This window comes from Microcaecilia unicolor, chromosome 1, assembly GCF_901765095.1.
Source record: "Microcaecilia unicolor chromosome 1, aMicUni1.1, whole genome shotgun sequence".
NCBI lineage: Eukaryota > Metazoa > Chordata > Amphibia > Gymnophiona > Siphonopidae > Microcaecilia > Microcaecilia unicolor.
This window is the reverse complement of record NC_044031.1, coordinates 306,498,821-306,518,875: the sequence shown is the minus strand read 5'-3', so window position 1 is coordinate 306,518,875 and position 20,055 is coordinate 306,498,821. Positions and strand designations below refer to the sequence as shown.

Genomic DNA, 20,055 nt, shown 5'->3' with positions numbered 1-20,055 from the left:
TTCTCTCCGTGAAAAAATACTTCCTGACATTTTTCTTGAGTCTGCCCCCTTCAATCTCATTTCATGCCCTCTAGTTTTACCGCCTTCCCATCTCCGGAAAAGGTTCGTTTGCGGATTAATACCTTTCAAATATTTGAACGTCTGTATCATATCACCCCTGTTTCTCCTTTCCTCCAGGGTATACATGTTCAGGTCTCCTCATACGTGTTGTAACGCAAATCCCATAACATTCTCGTAGCTTTTCTTTGCACCGCTTCCATTTTTTTAACATCCTTCGCAAGATACGGCCTCCAAAACTGAACACAATACTCCAGGTGGGGCCTCACCAACGTCTTATACAGGGGTATTAAAACCTCTTTTCTTCTGCTGGTCACACCTCTCTCTATACAGCCTAGCAATCTTCTAGCTATGGCCACCGCCTTGTCACACTGTTTCGTCGCCTTCAGGTCCTCAGATACTATCACCCAAAGATCCCTCTCCCCGTCTGTACCTATCAGACTCTCCCCGCCTAAAACATACGTCTCCCTTGGATTTCTACTCCCTAAGTGCATCACTTTGCATTTCTTCGCATTGAATTTTAATTGCCAAACGTTAGACCATTCTTCTAGCTTCCGCAGATCTTTTTTCATGTTTTCCACTCCCTCCGGGGTGTCCACTCTGTTGCAAATCTTGGTGTCATCCGCAATAAGGCAAACTTTATCTTGTAACCCTTCGGCAATGTTACTCACAAATATATTGAATTGAATCGGCCCTGGCACCAATCCCTGAGGCACTCCACTACTCACCTTTCCCTCCTCCGAACGAACTCCCTTTACCACCACCCTCTGGTGTCTGCCCGTCAACCAGTTCCTAATCCAGTTCACCATTTTGGGTCCTATCTTCAGCTTGTCTAGTTTATTCAAGAGCCTCCTGTGGGGAACCGTGTCAAAAGCTTTGCTGAAATCTAAGTAGATTATGTCCATAGCATGTCCTTGATTTAATTCTCCAGTCACCCAGTCAAAGAATTCAATGAGATTCGTTTGGCACGATTTCCCTTTGGTAAAACCATGTTGTCTCGGATCTTGCAACTTATTTGCTTCTAGGAAATTCACTATCCTTTCCTTCAGCATCGCTTCCATTACTTTTCCAATAATCGAAGTGAGGCTTACCGGCCTGTAGTTTCCAGCTTCTTCCCTATCACCACTTTTGAGACATTATCGGATGATACCATCTCCCAAACGCTCAAAAGGTTCACCAAGTCTCATTGTAAACTGGACATATGCCCTAACAACCTAATAAAGTCTGCCCCTCAACAGTTCATATCTGACCTCACGGAGCACTTGAACCACATGCTACAAAATGGACTCTTCCCAAAGGATAAAGGAAATATTCTACTCACCCCTATACCTAAAGACACAAAGAAAAGTTCAAGCGACTCAACTAACTACCGCCCAGTAGCATCCATTCCTCTAATAACCAAATTAACGGAAGGTATGGTGACCAAACAGCTCACCAACTACTTAAACAAATTCTCAATACTCCACAACTCCCAATCAGGATTTCGACCTAACCACAGCATTGAAACAGTATTAGTTACCCTCATGTCAAAATTTAAACAAGCAATCGCAACCGGCAATAACATACTTCTTCTACAATTCGACATGTCCAGTGCTTTTGAGATGGTTGATCATGGAATACTAGTACACATCCTTGAATACTTCAGAATTGGAGGCAACGTTCTCAATTGGTTCAAAGGTTTCCTAACCACACGATCATACCAAGTGGTATCTAACTCAAATACCTCAGCCACATGGATACCTGAATGTGGAGTTTCCCAAGGATCTCCCCTCTCGCTGACCCTCTTCAACCTAATGATGACACCCTTGGCCAAACTACTATCCAACCAAAACCTCAATCCATATATATACTCAGATGACGTAACGATCTACATCCCGTTTAAACATGATCTAAAGGAAATTACAAACGACATAAACCAAAGCTTCCATACTATGCACTCATGGGCAGATGCAGATGCTGAAACTTAATGCAGAAAAAACACAATGCCTTATACTCACCTCACAATATAACACGAGCAAATTCACCACCATAAACACACCAAACTTGTCACTTCCTGTCTTGGACACACTGAAAATTCTTAGAGTTACCATTGATCGACATCTTACACTTGAAAGTCATGTGAAAAATACAACCAAGAAGATGTTCCATTCAATGTGGAAACTAAAAAGAGTAAGACCTTTCTTCCCAAGGACCATCTTTCGCAACCTGGTACAGTCAATAGTGCTTAGTCACCTAGATTACTGCAACGCACTTTACGCCGGATGTAAAGAACAAATCATTAAGAAACTCCAAACTGCCCAGAACACCGCAGCCAGACTCATATTCGGAAAAACAAAATATGAAAGTGCTAAACCCCTAAGGGAAAAATTACACTGGCTTCCACTCAAAGAACGTATCGCGTTCAAGATATGTTCTCTAAGTCATAAAATCATTCACGGAGATGCCCCAGCCTACATGTCAGACCTGGTAGACTTGCCACCCAGAAACGCTAAAAGATCATCCCGCACATTCCTTAATCTTCACTTCCCCAGCTGTAAAGGTCTCAAATACAAACTAACGCATATGTCAAACTTTTCTTACCTGGGTACACAGTTATGGAATGCTTTACCAAGCAAATTAAAAACTATTTGGGAACTAACTAACTTTCGTAAATCCTTGAAGACCTACCTCTTCAACAAGGCATACCACAAAGATCAGCAGCTGTAAATGTGACACTTCTCCACCTTACCTATATCAGAACTGTCTTCTTTATTATAAATGCTTGTTTAAATTCTTTACTATGCTATTCATGCTTTTTATGCAACACTGATTACTATCTTCCAATCTTTATCTACCAATAACGATACATTGTAAGCCACATTGAGCCTGCAAATAGGTGGGAAAATGTGTGATACAAATGCAATAAATAAATATAGCCCAGTATCCTGCTTCCAACAGTGGCCAATCTAGGTCACAAGTACCTGGCAGAAACCCAATTATCAGTAACATTCTATATCACCAATCCCAGGGCAAGCAGTGGCTTCTCCTATGTCCATCTCAAACACAAACTATGGACTTTTCCTCCAGGAACTTATCCAAATCTTTTTTTAAACCCAGATACGCTAACCGCTGTTACCACATCCTTCGGGCAGCAAGTTCCAGAGCTTAACTATTCTTTGAGTGAAAACATATTTCCTCCTATTTGTTTTAAAATCCTATTGACACTGATGATTCTCTCTTCCGGTCTTGTATTGATAGGAAATTGTTGACTGGTTCAATGCGATTCGTTCAGCACAGTTTCACTACCTGAAGGTGGCATTTCCCATTGCTAGTGATGATGAGGTGAGTTACCAGCAAGCACTGATCCTGGCTACCAGAGCCTCCATCACTTGTACATCTGAACCCTGCCATGCCATGTACTGGTATGCCACCATATGAAACTTCAAAATCATGAACTCTTATAGATGCAAATAGCAGTGGTGTAGATACGGGGGGCCTTGGGCCCCCCAAATTGTATCTGGGGCCCCTGGGGTTGCAGCAAGGATGCAGGCCAAACTGTGCCCCCCCCCCACTTTGGGTTCTGGACCCCCCAAATGTTGAAGTCTGGCTACACCCTTGGCAAATAGCTTGTTCCTAAATATTGATACATCAGTTTCTCCTCAAAGATCAGCTGGGATGGACCTGTGACTGAGAATGAACTTTGTTGTGACAAAGACTTCACTGTATTTTTGTCAAATGAAATCTCTTAAGATTTTAGACAGCTGAATGAAAGCTATGTGATAAACGATAAAAACACAGAACAGGCTTTAAAGATAGACCGGCTGATATTTAGGAGCAAAGCCTTGGTTATCTCTGCTGAATATTAGTGCTTAGGGCTAGCCGCAAATATTAAGCGCTTTGCCAGCTAAGTTTAGTGGCCAAATAGGACCGCCTAAATTGGAGTCCTATCTTTGATTGCTATAAACCGAACCGACCAGCGCTGAATATTAACTTGGCCAGTTGTTTAAGCAGGCCAAAAAAAAAAAAAAAAGATATTCAATGCCGGTCACTGGAAACGGCTTGTCATTGAATATCTGAGCTCAGCGCTGATCACTGGACTTAGCCGGCCTGCCTCATGTCGGCTGAATATCGGCCGGAGATGGGCTAGATCTTGCATAGCCTCAAATAGTAGTATCAACAGTAAACAGAGGTCACACCTTGATAGGTAATCAATAGAAATAAAATAAAACATAGAAAAGAAAATAAGATGATAACTTTTTTATTGGACTAACTTAATACATTTCGTGATTAGCTTTCGAAGGTAACCCTTCTTCATCAGATCAGAAATAAGCAAATGTTGATAAATAACAGTACATATATAAGTGAAACATCAAAGCATTCCAGTGACAGTCTCACAGGAAGAGGGTAGGTTAGGTGAGAAACAGGGAGAAATGCATGGTGATAAGAGGGTGACACAGCAGTAGAATTTTATATCCCACATGATCCCAAACAAGTTTGAGTTCAATGTGGCTTACAATAAACAGTATAGGATACATAACAAAGAACAATGCATAAGAAAGTAATTTGTTGTAAGAATCCAATTTTACAATACAGTATCATAAACATACTGGGATAGCTATGGATGTTTAACATTTAGAAAATCTATTATGAATGAGAAATTGTACATGCAGCAAAGAGAAAGTTAATGGTGGGTGTCAAAATATTTAATCATTCTGACTTCAAAGGTCTTACATTCCTGCATTGTCTTAAAATTTCCTTTTAGTATTCTCACCATAAAATCGTTAATACAGTGTTCAGGTTTTGTAAAGTGTTGTCCTACAGAGGTGGAATCCTGGTTGGCACTGGCATTTTTCATATGATATCTTCAGATCAGGCTTCATACCATATGCAATGACTTTATTTTCTTGGGCAGATTGGATGGACCGTACAGGTCTTTATCTGCCGTCATCAACTATGTGTTACATAGAGGGGCATAATCGAAGGGGACGCTCAAGTTTTTCTGAGGACGTCCTCACAGGACGTCCCCGTGAAGGGACGGGGAAACCCATATTATCGAAACAAGATGGACGTCCATCTTTCGTTTCGATAATACGGTCGGGGATGCCCAAATCTGGAAATTTAGGTCGACCTTAGAGATGGTCGTCCTTAGACTTGGTCATTTCTGATTTTCAACGATAATGGAAACCGAGGACACCCATCTCAGAAACGACCAAATGCAAGCCCTTTGGTCTTGGGAGGAGCTAGCATCCATGTGCCCCAATGAAAGGAGAGTTTAATTTTACTTCCAATCTTTATAACACCAGGCTTCCCAAGGCAAATTATAACAACGGTTATGATGAACTCATCTGTAAACAGGATATCCTCACTGAAATTTGGCCATATATTACTGTATTGTATAGAACTATGTAGAAAAAGGAGTACAAAATATAGCCTTTATTAATGCTGTTTCCACCAGCTACAATAATTTTTAAGCAGTTTTAGTGATATTCAATTTTATTTCATGATATTTATATCTACATATGGGAAGATTTCAAATAAATTAAAAAGCTGTTGAGTAAAAAAACAAACAAACAAACTTTTGTTCTTCACCTTTTAAGGTACTAGGCTAAAAAGGGGGATGGGGTGAGAGAAGGGGGGAGGTAGAAGAGAAAAAGGAGATGCTGGACTGGGGGGGCAGAAACTCATAGGCGGTCGGTGGCCCAACTGTTTGGGGAGGCTAAAGGGGGTGGGGTTAGGGGTGGGGCCAGGGGTGGGGTTTACATCCATAATTATCTGACAACACACAGAAAAAAATAAGTAAAAATAAAATAATCACAATTAATACCTTTTATTAAATTTAGATATTAGATATGTATCATATGCCAAAGAGTAAAGTGGTTGCTCAAAGCATATACTAACCACAATCGCTCAACTGCAAAACACTATGCACAACTTTGTGCAAAAACACACTCAGAACCTTACTGTACCATAAATATTACACTGGGCAGACCTAATACACCAATATACCATCATACGGAAAATGCAGACTGTCAACAATATGAAACAAGGGATCATAATACCACAATTCTCATGTAGAGCCACAAAACACCCTTTTAGGGTAGATAGTGTTCACAATAAGTTCCCTTTATTAACGACCATATGTAGATCCTTGAAGAGTAGTGTGTCATGATTTAGTCTCTACACCCTTTCTGATGTTTTGGTGCCACCTCAGTAAGGCCAACACACAATCTCTCCACTGCAAAACACTATACACAAACTTGTGCAAAAACACACTCATAACCTTACCAAACCATAACAGCACTAATTCCAAGGACAGGACGAGCTACAACCATATGCGTGGAAAGGCAGCACTATAATTACACCTGGCTCTAAAACACCAGTACACAACCTAGTGAAACAAACAAAACAAAAAGGGCTGCAAATACTACATGCTAGCAGAATACTGCATCTTGATCACACATGAAAAACACATGACAACAGATATGACACAAGGAACTAGAAATAAAAAAAATATGAAGGCAAAATACTGAACTGGAAAGTTACCTCAAGAAGCCAGACTCAGCATGCAGCAATACTAGAAAAATTGAAACTTGTATACCTAAACATTATCAGGCTTGGGGGGGGGGGGGGGGGGGGGGGGGAGAGATGAAGGAGCAAACATACGAGGTAACTTTTAAAAATGATTAAGGGTGCTGAACTCCAATCAAGTTATCCCTCCCCAAGCATAATAATGAAGGGATTTAGTTATGACTGGAAGTTCTCACCCATCAATCTGTTACATGGGGGGGGGGGGGGGGAGCTGAAGAAGAAACAGGATAAAAGGAGCCACACACACACTTTCTTCAGGGACATCACTCGTGAAAATAAAGCAGAAAACAACCCTTTCCCCCCAGCCCTGGGGCGCCCACTTACTAGTGCGAACTCTGCCAGAAATTCCCCGCCATTAAGGAAACAGACCCGAGAACACACCAAGACCACTGTCCCAGCCAGAGGGAGAAGCCGGGCCCAAGCAAGCCGGATGTGCTCCCGGCAGCCACTTCTGCCCCTCATTCGTCTCCGCTCCACAGTCGCAATCTCCCTCCAATGTGCTTTAGATCGCCCTTCGCTGCCGGTAGCGACACGCCAACCTTATTACATCTTGCTTCGGGGCTTCTCGGCCTGACGTGCCCCGCCTCCTCTGACCAGCCTTCCTTATGATGCATCCAGCCCTCGCGGAAGCAGGAAGGCTGGTCAGAGGAGGCGGGGCACGTCATGCCGTCAGGCTGAGAAGCCCCGAAGCAAGCTGTAATAAGGTTGGCGTGCCGCTACCGGCAGCGATGGGCGATCTAAAGCACATTGGAGGGAGTGAGAGGGATAGAGACGCTAATTATAGGGACTGCACTGCAGGGAGGGAGTGCGAGGGATAAACGGTGCATCGGGGGGGTGGGGCCGGGGGGATGAGAGAGCGCTGCGTATGCCTTGTAGCGCTATAGAAATGCTAAATAGTAGTAGTAGTAATGAGAGAGAGAGACGCTTGGGGCTTGCTGCTGGAGAGGCGTGGAGGAGCATAATCGAACGTCGCTGGTGAAATGGATCGCCAGCGATCTATTTTGGCGGCGGCGGCGGTACAGCTGGCTGGAACCATATTTTCGAAAAAGATGGCCGGCCATCTTTTTTTTCGATAATACAGTTTAGCCCGGCCAAATGCCAGAGTTCGCCAGAGTTGAGATTGCCAGTTTTGTTTTTCAGCGATAATGGAAAAAACTGCCGGCCATCTCGAACCCGGCAAAATGCAAGGCATTTGGTCATAGGAGGAGCCAGCATTCGTAGTGCACTGGCCCCCCTGACATACCAGGACACCAACTGGGCACCCTAGGGGTCAGTGTGGTGGACTTCAGAAAAAGCTCCCACATGCATAGCTCCCTTACTTTGGGTGCTGAGCCCCCAAAACCCACTACCCACAAATGTACAACACTACCGTGGCTCTTAGGGGTGAAGGGGGCAACTACATGTGGGTACAGTAGGATTTGGAGGGCTCCCATTTACCAGCACAAGTGTTACAGGTAGGGGGGGATGGGCCTGGGTCCGCCTGTCTTAAGTGCACTGCGGTACCCACTAAAAGTGCTCCAGTGACCTGCATATACGCAGGCCTCTAGGACTTGTTGCTGCTGTATAACCTTGGCACACCAGTTGACACCTGAAGACTAATCTCTTTGAAAAAGTCCTTTATTTGAATAAGCATGTTTACTCACAGTTAACTGCAGATCAGAGGTTGTGCCCCACTGGCAAAGAGTCTCCCTAGTACTGAGATTAGCAGTAGGTCAGAGCTGGCAGAATGGTGTACAATGCCCTCTTTCAGCAACATTCAAGGTAATAACTAAGTTCTCTAACGTGGGTAACACATGAAAGGGATCTAAAACTGGCTGACAAAAATGGCCACTACCTCATGGACTACCGGAAACAAAACTGGACACACTCTGACCTAGTTAGCAGGGGGAAAAGCACCATGGGAGTAGAGTCCACTACCCTACACCCACCACAATGCATTGCTGATGTGACTCTGCAGTGCACCTAACAGAAAAGGTGTCACACTCACCCGAGAGCCACATCAGAACCAGGGAAAGGCTGTCAGAGGATAGAACACATTCTGCTGTCATGGAGGTGGGTACGGCATTTGAGGCTGGCAAAAAAGGTTTTTAGTTTTATTGTTTTAGTGTGGGAGGGGGTTGGTGACCACTGGGGGAGTACGGGGAGGTCATCCCCGATGCCTTCCGGTGGTCATCTGGTCAGTTGGGGCACCTTTTTGAGGCTTGGTCGTGAAAATAAAAGGACCAAGTAAACCCAGCGAAATACTGCTGAACGCCGCTTTTTTTTCCATTATCGGCGAAAGCCGGCCATCTGGTAGCCACACCCATGGCCGCCCAAGTCCCGCCTTCGCTAAGCTACCAACACGCCCCCTTGAACTTTCGCCAGCGAAGCGACGGGAAAGTGGCGATGCTGTCAAAAATGCCACTTTCGATTATACCGATTTCACCGCTTTTAAGAAATCACCAGCCATCTCCTGATTTCTGTCGGGAAATGGCCAGCGATCACTTTCGAAAATGAGCTAGTTAGCCTCCCCAAGCCTCTTATACCCGGCGCCTATGCACGAACTGATAGTTTGCAAGGGGGCACTAGAGACCCTAGTACCGGTCTTGCTGTAACATATACTGAGGAGAGGGCAGACCCTAGAGGGGCCCCCTAATACACAGGGAAGTCTGATCTGTAACTCTGTATTTGACCAGCTAGGAAACACTGATAGTTTGCAAGGGGGCACTAGAGACCCTAGTACCGGTCTTGCTGTAACATATACTGAGGCGAGGGCAGACCCTGGAGGGGCCCCCTAATACACAGGGAAGTCTGATCTGTAACTCTGTATTTGACCAGCTAGGAAACACTGATAGTTTGCAAGGGGGCACTAGAGACCCTAGTACCGGTCTTGCTGTAACATATACTGAGGAGAGGGCAGACCCTGGAGGGGCCCCCTAATACACAGGGAAGTCTGATCTGTAACTCTGTATTTGACCAGCTAGGAAACACTGAAGCAAGGTCATGACTCGAGCCAACACTGATGAACAAAGCCTTGGTTAAAGAATGCCATGGTCAACAGTGTCAAAGGCAGCTGGAACATCAAAAACCAAAGAAGAAATGCCTCAAGTGACAACATGTATTTCCCAAGTGACAACATGTGTTTCCGTATTATGATTAACACAAAAACCAAACTGGTGCTGGTCTAAAAATGACCCCAAATGTCATTGTGATTGGTCCAAAATCACTTGTTCAATTAACTTCACTAAAAAAGGCAGACTGATAATTGGCTGATAATTTGCAAGAGTGTTGTTGTTTAAGGAAATCTTTTTTTAAGAATTGGACACACACTAGCGAATTCAATTGGCATCTCACCCGCTTGAACAATTTGTAATATAGGATGACCCATTATATCAGAACAACTTTTAGAGGGTTACAAAACAAATTAGCATATAAACTTAATCCACATATTCCCACTACAAAACTGCAGGATAGCGGTGGGGGGGGGGGGCAACTCAGGACCACAGAGTGTTGCCCCAACTGCAGTAATATTGCCATATAAGATAGTATAGTTCATTCTGTAACCCCCCCCCCCCCCCCCCTGCTGTGTTGACACCTAGCTAGTAACTGGGTCAGGAGCTGGCTGAGAAGCACTAAGTAGGAACTGCACAGTCTGTCAACCATCCACTTGGAGACAGAGAATATACTGAACATTCTATGACTGAACAATACCCTTAAGGGGTGAATCTCTTGGAACTATTCTTTCTCTGTCTACATCCGCTGGTTGACAGACACATCACCCATGTCTGGACTAGTCTGGTCTGGTCGCTAAGGAAACACCTTTTAGAGAGTAATTCTAGAATGGGAAGCCTCGATTTAGGTGCTAGGAAAAGGCCTGGTTGAAGCCTATTTTATACAGAAAAGTAGGTGCCTACTTTTCTTCATAGAATGCTAGCATAAGTAACAAAGAACACACCTGTATTTAAGGCATGAACACTTACATGAGCTCTATGCTCCTTGTGCTTAGAATGCAAAAGACCACACCTAATGATGCACTCCACCATGTAAACATCCACCCACAAATTAGAATACAGGTGTGGTATCCTTCATGCCAGGCTCACTGTGAAAAATGTATGGGGCGAGGAGGAGGAAAAAAGGGCAGAACAAATTATAGCCTTATGCTTTGTATTACAGATAACATGCAGACTGACTCGGAACTTCCTGAGAGAGGGTTACATGGAAAAGACCGGCCCAAGGGTAAGAGGGAATAAGAATGGATCTTCTTCCAGATTGTTGTTTGCATGGTCCTGTCAGTACAGGAAGTGAAAGGAGACTGTTACCCGTTCCATTACCATTGCTTCAGCCTAGCTTACATGGAAAGACAGAATAGCACAGCAGAGAAGAACCACAACACCCCTCTCGTCTGCCCTTTTCCCTTCCAGATGCCCATTAATTTCAGTGCCTGTGCCGATATAAGCCTTTGTCAAAGTGTCCCAGTGCCAAAATGTGCCTGTGCCGAAGTGTCCTGGTGCAGAAATGTGCCTTGCCAAAATGTGCCTGTGACGAAATGTGCCTGTGCCAAAGTGTCCCAGTGCTGAAATGTGACTGTGCCAAAGTTTCAGAGTGACAAAATGTGCCTGTTCCGGTTTCTCGGTGCCAAAATGTGCCTGTGCCGAAATATGCCTGTGCCGAAATGTCCCATTGCCCAAATGTGCATGTGCAAACTTTGCCTGTGCTGAAGTGTCCCAGTGCCGAAATGTTACAGTTCCAAAATGTGCCTGTGCTGAAGTGTCTCAGTGCTGAAATGTGCCGGTGCCGAAGTGTCCTGGTGCCAAAATGTGCCTGTGCCAAATATGCCTGTGCCAAAATGTCCCATTGCCCAAATGTGCATGTGCAAACTTTGCCTGTGCTGAAGTATGCCTGTGCTGAAATGTGCCTATGCTGAAATGTGCCTGTGCCAAATTGTTCTTGAGCCCAAATGTGCCAGCGCAAAAATGTGCCTGTGCCGAAGAGTCCCAGGGCTGAAATGTGCCTGTGCCGAAATGTACCTTTGCAGAACTGTCCCAGTGCCGAAATGTCCCAATGTCAAAATGTACCGGGGTCCCAGTACCGAAATATCCCTGTGCCGAAATGTGCTATTGCTGAAGTGTAAAGTATAGTTAAGTAAAGTTAAGTGTAGCATAGTTAAGTATAGTTAAGATAAGTGAAGTTAGGTGTAGTTAAGAGAAGACAAGTTAGCTGAAGTTAAGTGTAGTTAAATTAACTGTAGTTAAGTGAAGTTAAGTGTAGTGTAGTGTAGTTAAGTGCAGTTAAGTGAAATTAAATGTAGTTAAGTGTAGTCAAGTTAAGTAAAGTTAAGTGTAGTTAAGTTAAGAGAAGACAAGTTAACTGAAGTTAAATATATTTAAGAGAAGTGAAGTTAAGTTACGTGAAGTTACGTGTAGATAAGTTAAGTGTAGTCAAGTTACGTAAAGTTAAGTATAGTGTAGTTAAGATAAGTGAAGTTACGTGTAGTTAAGTGAAGACAAGTTAAGTGCAGTTAAGAGTAATTAAGTTAAATTAAGTGTAGTTAAGTTAAGTGAAGTTAAGTGTAGATAAGTTAAGTGTATTTAAGAGAAGTGAAGTTAAGTGAAGTTACGTTTAGTCAAGTTTAGTTAAGTGTAGTGTAAAGTGTATTTAAGTTTAGTGAAGTTAGGTTAGGTGTTGTTAATTGTAGATAACTTAAGATAAGTGCTCTTAGATTTAAGTGCTCTTAGGTTAAGCACTCTTAGATTAAGCACTCTCAAGTTAAGTACACTTAAGTTAAGCGCTCTTAAGTTAGTCCACAAATTTGGGATCAAAGATGTCTCAAGTCATATAGGCAGCTGACTTTTCAAGAAATAGAGGAGGTGTTTTGCCAAGTGGCCAATGTGACCGCTGGTGGTAGTTCTGTAGGAGAAGTGAAGTTAAGTGTAGTTAAGTGTAGTCAAGTAAAGTTAAGTGTAGCGTAGTTAAGTGTAGTTAAGAGGAGTTAAGTGTAGTTAAGTTAAGAGAAGACAAGTTAGTTGGAGTTAAGTGTAGTTAAATTAAGTGTAGTTAAATTAAGTGTTAAGTGTAGTTAAATGTAGTTAAGTATAGTCAAGTGTAGTATAGTTAAGTGTAGTTAAGACAAGTGAAGGCAAGTTAAATTATGTGTAGTTAAGTGTAGTCCTGTGCTGAAGTGTCCCAGTGCCAAAATGTAACTGTGCTGACCTGTGCATGCGCCAAAGAGTGCCTGTGCTAAAATGTACCTATGCTGAAATGTGTCTGTGCCAAAATGTTCCTGTGACGAAATGTCCCCGTGCCAAAATGTGTCTGTGTTGATGTGTCCCAGTGCCAAAATGTGACTGCGCCAAAGTTTCCGTGTGCCTAAATGTGCCTGTGCTGAAATGTGCCTGTGCCAAATTGTTCCTGTGCCAAAATATGCCAGCGCAAAAATGTGCCTGTGCTGAAGAGTCCCAGGGATGAAATGTGCCTGTGCCGAAATGTGCTTTTGCGGAACTGTCCCAGTGCCAAAATGTCCCAATGTTGAAATGTACCGGGGTCCCAGGGCCAAAATATGACTGTGCCAAAGTGTCCCAGTTCTGAAATGTGCCTGTGCCAAAATGTGCTATTGCTGAAGTGTAGTTAAGTGTAGTCAAGTTAAGTAAAGTTAAGTGTAGTTAAGTGAAAACAAGTTAGCTGAAGTTAAGTGTAGTTAAATTAAGTGTAGTTAAGTGAAGTTAAGTGTACTTAAGAGCAGTTAAGTGAAGTTAAATGTAGTTAAGTTAAGTGTAGTTAAGTTAAGTTGAGTGAAGTTAAGTGAAGTCAAGTGTAGTGTAGTTAAGTGTTGTTAAGGTAAGTAAAGTTAAATGTATTGTAGTTAAGTGTAGTTAAGTTAAGTATAGTCAAGTTAAGTAAAGTTAAGTGTAGTGTAGTGTAGTGTAGTGTAGTGTAGTGTAGTTAAGACAAGTGGAGACAAGTTAAATGAAGTTAAGTGTAGTTAAATTATGTGTAGTTAAGTGTAGTCCTGTGCCAAAGTGTCCCAGTGACAAAAGGTGCCTGTGCGGATGTGTCCCACTGCCGAAATGTCCAAGTGCCATAGCATCCCAGTACTGAAAAGTGCCTGTGCCGAAGAGTCCCAGCGCTGAAATGTGAAGTTAATTGTAGTTAAGTTAGTTAACTGCAGTTAAGTGAAGTTACTTGTAGATAAGTTTAGTTAAGTGTAGATAATTTAAGTGTAGTTAAGTGTAGTTAAGTTCAATAAAGTTACGTGTAGTTAAGTTTAGTTAAGTGTAGTTAAGTGTAGTGTAAAGTGTATTTAAGTTTAGTGAAGTTAGATTAGGTGTTGTTAACTGTAGATAACTTAAGATAAGTGCTCTTAAGTTAAGCGCTCTTAGATATAAGTGCTCTTAAGTTAAGCACCCTCAAGTTAAGTGCTCTTAGATTTAAGAACTCTTAAGTTAGTCCACAAATTTGGGATCAAGAAGTCTCAAATCATATAGGCAGCTGACTTTTCAAGAAATAGAGGAGTTGTTTTACCAAGCGGCCAATGTGACCACTGTTGGTAGTTCTGTAGGAGAAGTTAAGTGCAGTTAAGTGTGGTTAAGTTAGGTGTAGTTGATGTGTAGTTAAGATAAGTGAAGTTAAGTGTAGTTAAGTTAAGTGTAGTTAAGTGTAGTCAAGTTAAGTAAAGTTAAGTGTAGCGTAGTTAAGTGTAGTTAAGATAAGGGAAGTTAAGTGCAGTTAAGTGTGGTTAAGTTAAGTAAAGTTAAGTGTAGTGTAGTTAAGTGTAGTTAAATTATGTATAGTTAAGTGTAGTCCTGTGCTGAAGTGTCCCAGTGCTGAAATGTGCCTGTGCTGACCTGTGCATGCGCCGAAGAGTGCTTATGCTAAAATGTACCTATGCCAAAATGTGTCTGTGCCAAAATGTTCCTGTGACGAAATGTCCCTGTGCCAAAATGTGCCTATGTTGATGTGCCAAAGTTTCCAAGTGCCTGTGCTGAAATGTGCCTGTGCCAAAGTGTTCCAGTGTCGACATGTTCCTGTGCCAAAGTGTCCAACTGCTGAAATGTGTCTGTGCTGAAATGTTCCTGTGCCAAAATGTGCGTGTGCCAAAGTGTGCGTGTGCCAAAGTGTCCCAGTACCGAAATGAGCCTGTGCCAAAGTTTCCCAGTACGGAAATGTCCCAGTGCTGAAATGTGCCTGTGCTGAAGTGTCCCAATGCTGAAATGTGCCTGTGCCAAAATGTGCCTGTGCTAAAATGACCTGTGCCAAAGTATCCCAGTGCCTAAATATGCCTGTGCTGAAGTGTGCCTGTGTTGAAATGTGCCTGTGCCAAAGTGTCCCAGTGCCAAAATGTGCTAGTGCCGCTGTCCCAGTGCCAAAATGTCCTAGTGCCAAAAGGTGCCTGTGCTGAAGTGTCCCAGTGCCGAAGTGTGCCTGTGCCAAAAGGTGCTTGTGCTGAAGTGTCCCAGTGCCAAAATGTGCCTGTGCCTAAGTGTCCGAGTGCCGAAATGTGCTGGGGCCAAAATGTGCCTGTGCCAAAATGTGCCTGTGCCAAAGCTTCCTGGTGCTGAAATGTCCCAGTGCCGAAGTGTCCCAGTGCCTAAATGTCCCTGTGGTGAGCCGAAGTGTCCCAGTGCGAAATATGCCTCTGCCAAAGTTTCCCAGTGATGATATGTGCTTGTGCCAAAGTGTCCCAGTGCCGAAATGTGCTGGTGCTGAACGTGTCACGTTGCCGAAATGTGCCTGTGCCAAAGTGACCAATGCCGAAATGTGCCTGTGCCAAAATGTGCCTGTGCCGAAATGTGCCTGCGCCAAAGTGTTCCAGTGCCAAAATGTGCCTTTGCCAAAATGTGCCTGTGCCAAAATGTGCCTGTGCCGAAGTGTTCCTCTGCTGAAATGTGCCTATGCCAATATATCCCAGTGCCAAAATGTGTATGTGCCAAAATGTGTATGTGCGAAAATGTACCTTTGCTAAAATGTGCCTGTGCCAAAGTGTTCCTCTGCTGAAATGTGCCTATGCCGATATATCCCAGTGCCAAAATGTGTATGTGCCAATGTGTGCCTGTGCCAGTGTCCCAGAGCCAAAATGTGCCTTTCCCAAAGTGTACCTGTTCCAAAATGTGCCTGTGCCGAAGTGTCCCAGTGTAGAAATGTGTCTGTGCCAAAATGTGACTGTACCAAAGTGTCCCAGTGCTGAAATGTCCCAGTGCAGAACTGTGCCTGTGCCGATGTGTCTTTGTACCGATATGTGCCTGTGCTGAAGTGTCCCAGTGACAAAATGTTTCTTTGCGGAAATGTCCCAGTGTCTAACTATCCCTGCACTGAAGTGTCCCAGTATGCCTGTGCTGTAGTGTCCCAGTGTCAAAGTGTCCCAGTACCAAAATGTGCCTGAGCAAAATTGTCCCAGTGCCGAAGTGTCCCAGTGCTGAAATGTGCCTTTGCCAAAGAGTTCCAGAGCATAAATCTCCTAGTGCTGAAATGTGCCTGTGCCTAAGTGTCCCAGTGCTGAAATGTGAAGTTAATTGTAGTTAAGTTAGTTAACTGCAGTTAAGTTCAGTGAAGTTACTTGTAGATAAGTTTAGTTAAGTGTAGATAATTTAAGTGTAGTTAAGTTCAGTAAAGTTACGTGTAGTTAAGTTTAGTTAAGTGTAGTTAAGTGTAGTGTAAAGTGTATTTACGTTTAGTGAAGTTAGATTAGGTGTTGTTAACTGTAGATAACTTAAGATAAGTGCTCTTAAGTTAAGCGCTCTTAGATATAAGTGCTCTTAAGTTAAGCACCCTCAAGTTAAGTGCTTTTAGATTTAAGTGCTCTTAAGTTAAGCACTCTCAAATTAAGTGCTCTTAGATTTAAGAACTCTTAAGTTAGTCCACAAATTTGGGATCAAGAAGTCTCAAATCATATAGGCAGCTGACTTTTCAAGAAATAGAGGAGTTGTTTTACCAAGCGGCCAATGTGACCACTGGTGGTAGTTCTGTAGGAGAAGTTAAGTGTAGTTAAGTGAAAACAAGTTAAGTGAGGTTAAGTGCAGTTAAGTGTGGTTAAGTTAGGTGTAGTTGATAAGTGTAGTTAAGATAAGTGAAGTTAAGTGTAGTTAAGTTAAGTGTAGTTAAGTATAGTCAAGTTAAGTAAAGTTAAGTGTAGTGTAGTTAAGTGTAGTTAAATTATGTATAGTTAAGTGTAGTCCTCTGCCGAAGTGTCTCAGTGCCGAAATGTGCCTGTGCTGACCTGTGCATGCGCCGAAGAGTGCTTGTGCTAAAATGTACCCATGCTGAAATGTGTCTGTGCCAAAATGTTCCTGTGACGAAATGTCCCTGTGTCAAAATGTGCCTGTGTTGATGTGTCCCAGTGCCGAAATGTGACTGCGCCAAAGTTTCCAAGTGCCTAACTGTGCCTGTGCTGAAATGTGCCTGTGCCGAAGTGTTCCAGTGTCGACATGTGCCTGTGCCGAAGTGTCCAACTGTTGAAATGTGCCTGTGCTGAAATGTTCCTGTGCCAAAATGTGCGTGTGCCAAAGTGTGCCTGTGCCAAAGTGTCCAAGTGCCGAAATGAGCCTGTGCCAAAGTTTCCCAGTACAGAAATGTCCCAGTGCTGAAATGTGCCTGTGCCAAAATGTGCCTGTGCCAAATTATCCAGTGTTTAAATGTCCTTGTGCCTAAATGTGCCTGTGCCGAAATGTGCCTGTGCCAAAGTGTCCCAGTGCCTAAATGTGCCTGTGCCGAAATGTGCCTGTGCCAAAGTGTCCCAGTGCCTAAATGTGCTAGTGCCGCAGTAGTGCAGTTAAGTGTAGTTAAGTAAAGATAAGTGTAGTATAGTTAAGATAAGTGAAGTTAAGTGTAGTTAGATTAAGTGTAGTTAAATTATGTGTAGCTAAGTGTAGTCCTGTGCCGAAATGTCCCAGTGCCGAAATGTAACTGTGCTGAAGTGTCCAAGTGCCGAAATGTGCCTGTGCCAACATGTGCATGTGCTGAAGAGTGACTGCGGAAATGTGTCAGTGCCACAATGCTCCTGTGACGAAATGTCCCTGTGCCAAAATGTGCCTGTGCTGACGTGTCCCAGTGCCGAAATATGCCTGTGCCAAAATGTGGCTGTGCCAAAGTGTTCCAATGCCTAAATGTGCTAGTGCCGCTGTCCCAGTGCCAAAATGTCCTAGTGCCAAAAGGTGCCTGTGCTGAAGTGTCCCAGTGCCGAAGTGTGCCTGTGCTGAAATGTGCCTGTGCCAAAGTGTCCCAGTGCCAAAATATGCCGGTGCCAAAATGTGTCTGTGCCGAAATGTGCTTGTGCTGAAGTGTCCCAGTGCCAAAATGTGCCTGTGCCTAAGTGTCCGAGTGCCGAAATGTGCTGGGGCCAAAATGTGCCTGTGCCAAAATGTGCCTGTGCCGAAGCTTCCTGGTGCTGAAATGTCCCAGTGCCTAAATGTCCCTGTGGTGAGCCGAAGTGTCCCAGTGCGAAATATGCCTCTGCCAAAGTTTCCCAGTGATGATGTGTGCTTGTGCCGAAGTGTCGCAGTGCCGAAATGTGCTGGTGCTGAACGTGTCACGTTGCCGAAATGTGCCTGTGCCAAAGTGACCAATGCTGAAATGTACCTGTGCCAAGATGTGCCTGTGCCGAAATGTGCCTGCGCCAAAGTGTTCCAGTGCCAAAATGTGCCTTTGCCAAAATGTGCCTGTGCCAAAATGTGCCTGTGCCAAAGTGTTCCTCTGCTGAAATGTGCCTATGCCAATATATCCCAGTGCCAAAATGTGTATGTGCCAAAATGTGTATGTGCGAAAATGTACCTTTGCCAAAATGTGCCTGTGCCAAAGTGTTCCTCTGCTGAAATGTGCCTATGCTGATATATCCCAGTGCCAAAATGTGTGTGTGTCAATGTGTGCCTGTGCCAAAGTGTCCCAGAGCCAAAATGTGCCTTTCCCAAAGTGTACCTGTTCCAAAATGTGCCTGTGCTGAAGTGTCCCAGTGCCGAAATGAGCCTGTGCCAAAATGTGCCTGTACAGAAGTGTCTCAGTGCTGAAATGTGCAGGTGCCGAAATGTGCCTGTGCTGAAGTGTCCCAATTCCGAAGTGTCCCAGTGCCAAAATTTGCCTGTGCCGAACTGTTTCAGTGCCAAAATGTGCCTTTGCCAAAATGTGCCTGTGTTGAAATGTGCCTTTTTTCGATGTGAGCCTGTGCCGAAGTATGCCAGTGCCAAATTATGCCTGTTCTGAAGTTTCCCATGCCAAAATGTGTCTGTGCCAAAGTGTTCCAGTGCCTACATGTGCATGTGCCGTAGTGTGCCTGTGTAAAAATGTGCCTGTGCCGAACTTGTGCCAAAATGTGCGTGGCCCAAAGTGTGCCTGTGCCAAAGTGTCCCAGTGCCGAAATGTGCCTATGCATAAGTGTCCCAGTGCCGCAATGTGCCTGTGCCAAAGTGTTCCAGTGCCGAAATGTGATGGTACAGAAGTTTCCGAATGCCTAAATGTGCCTGTACTGAAATTTGCTGAAGTGTCCTAGTGTTGACATGTGCCTGAGTCAAAATGTGCCTGTGCTGAAGTGTCCCAGTGCTGAAATGTTCCTGTGCCAACATGTGCGTGTGCCAAAGTGTGCCTGTGCCGAAGTGTACCAGTGCCGAAATGTGCCTGTCCCATAGTGTCCTAGTGCCGAAATGTGCCTTTGCCAAAGTGTCCCAGTGATGAATTGAACCTCTGCTGAATTTTCCCAGTGCTGAAATGTGACTGTGCCGAAATATGCCTGTACCAGTGTCTGAGTGACGAAATGTCTTAGTGCCGAAATGTGCCTGTGCCAAAGTGTCCCAGTGCTTAAATGAGCATCTGCTGAAGTTTCCCAATGCTGAAATGTGCCTGTGCCAAAATGTGCCTGTGCAGAAGTTTCCCAGTGCATGTGCCTGTGCCGAAGTGTCCCAGAGCTGAAATGTGCATGTGCCGAAATGTGTCAGTGCCGAAATAGCCCAGTACTGAAATGTGCCTGTGCCGAAGTGTTCCAGTGTAGAAATGTGCCTGTGCCAAAATGTGACTGTGCCAAAGTGTCCCAGGGCTGAAATGTCCCAGTGCTGAACTGTGCCTGTGCCAATGTGTCTTTGTACCGATATGTGCCTGGGCTGAAGTGTCCCAGTGACAAAATGTTTCTTTGCGGAAGTGTCCCAGTGCCGAAGTGTCCCAGTGTCAAAGTGCCCCAGTGCTGAATTGTGCCTTTGCTGAAGAGTTCCAGAGCAGAAATCTCCCAGAGCCGAAATGTGCCTGTGCCTAATTGTCCTAGTGCCAAAATTTAAAGTTAGGTGTAGTTAAGTGTAGATAAGTTTATTGTAGTTAAGTGCAGTTAAGTTAAGTTAAGTGAAGTTAAGTGAAGTTACTTGTAGATAAGTTTAGTTAAGTGTAGTTAAATGTAGTCAAGTGTAGATAATTTAAGTGTAGTTAAGTTAAGTGTAGTTAAGTTAAGTGAAGTTAAGTGTAGTTAAGTGAAGTTAAGTGTAGTTA

At 43.8% G+C, this 20,055-nt stretch overlaps 1 protein-coding gene across 1 annotated transcript in view; it reads left to right on the top strand.

Moving 5' to 3' along the window:
- Positions 1-20,055, top strand: part of LOC115473188 (arf-GAP with dual PH domain-containing protein 1-like) — a 79,093-nt gene that overhangs the window by 33,439 nt on the left and 25,599 nt on the right. The window contains 2 exon segments of the mRNA XM_030207950.1: positions 3,295-3,378; positions 10,777-10,839. Coding sequence (XP_030063810.1) covers positions 3,295-3,378; positions 10,777-10,839 — 147 coding nt within the window.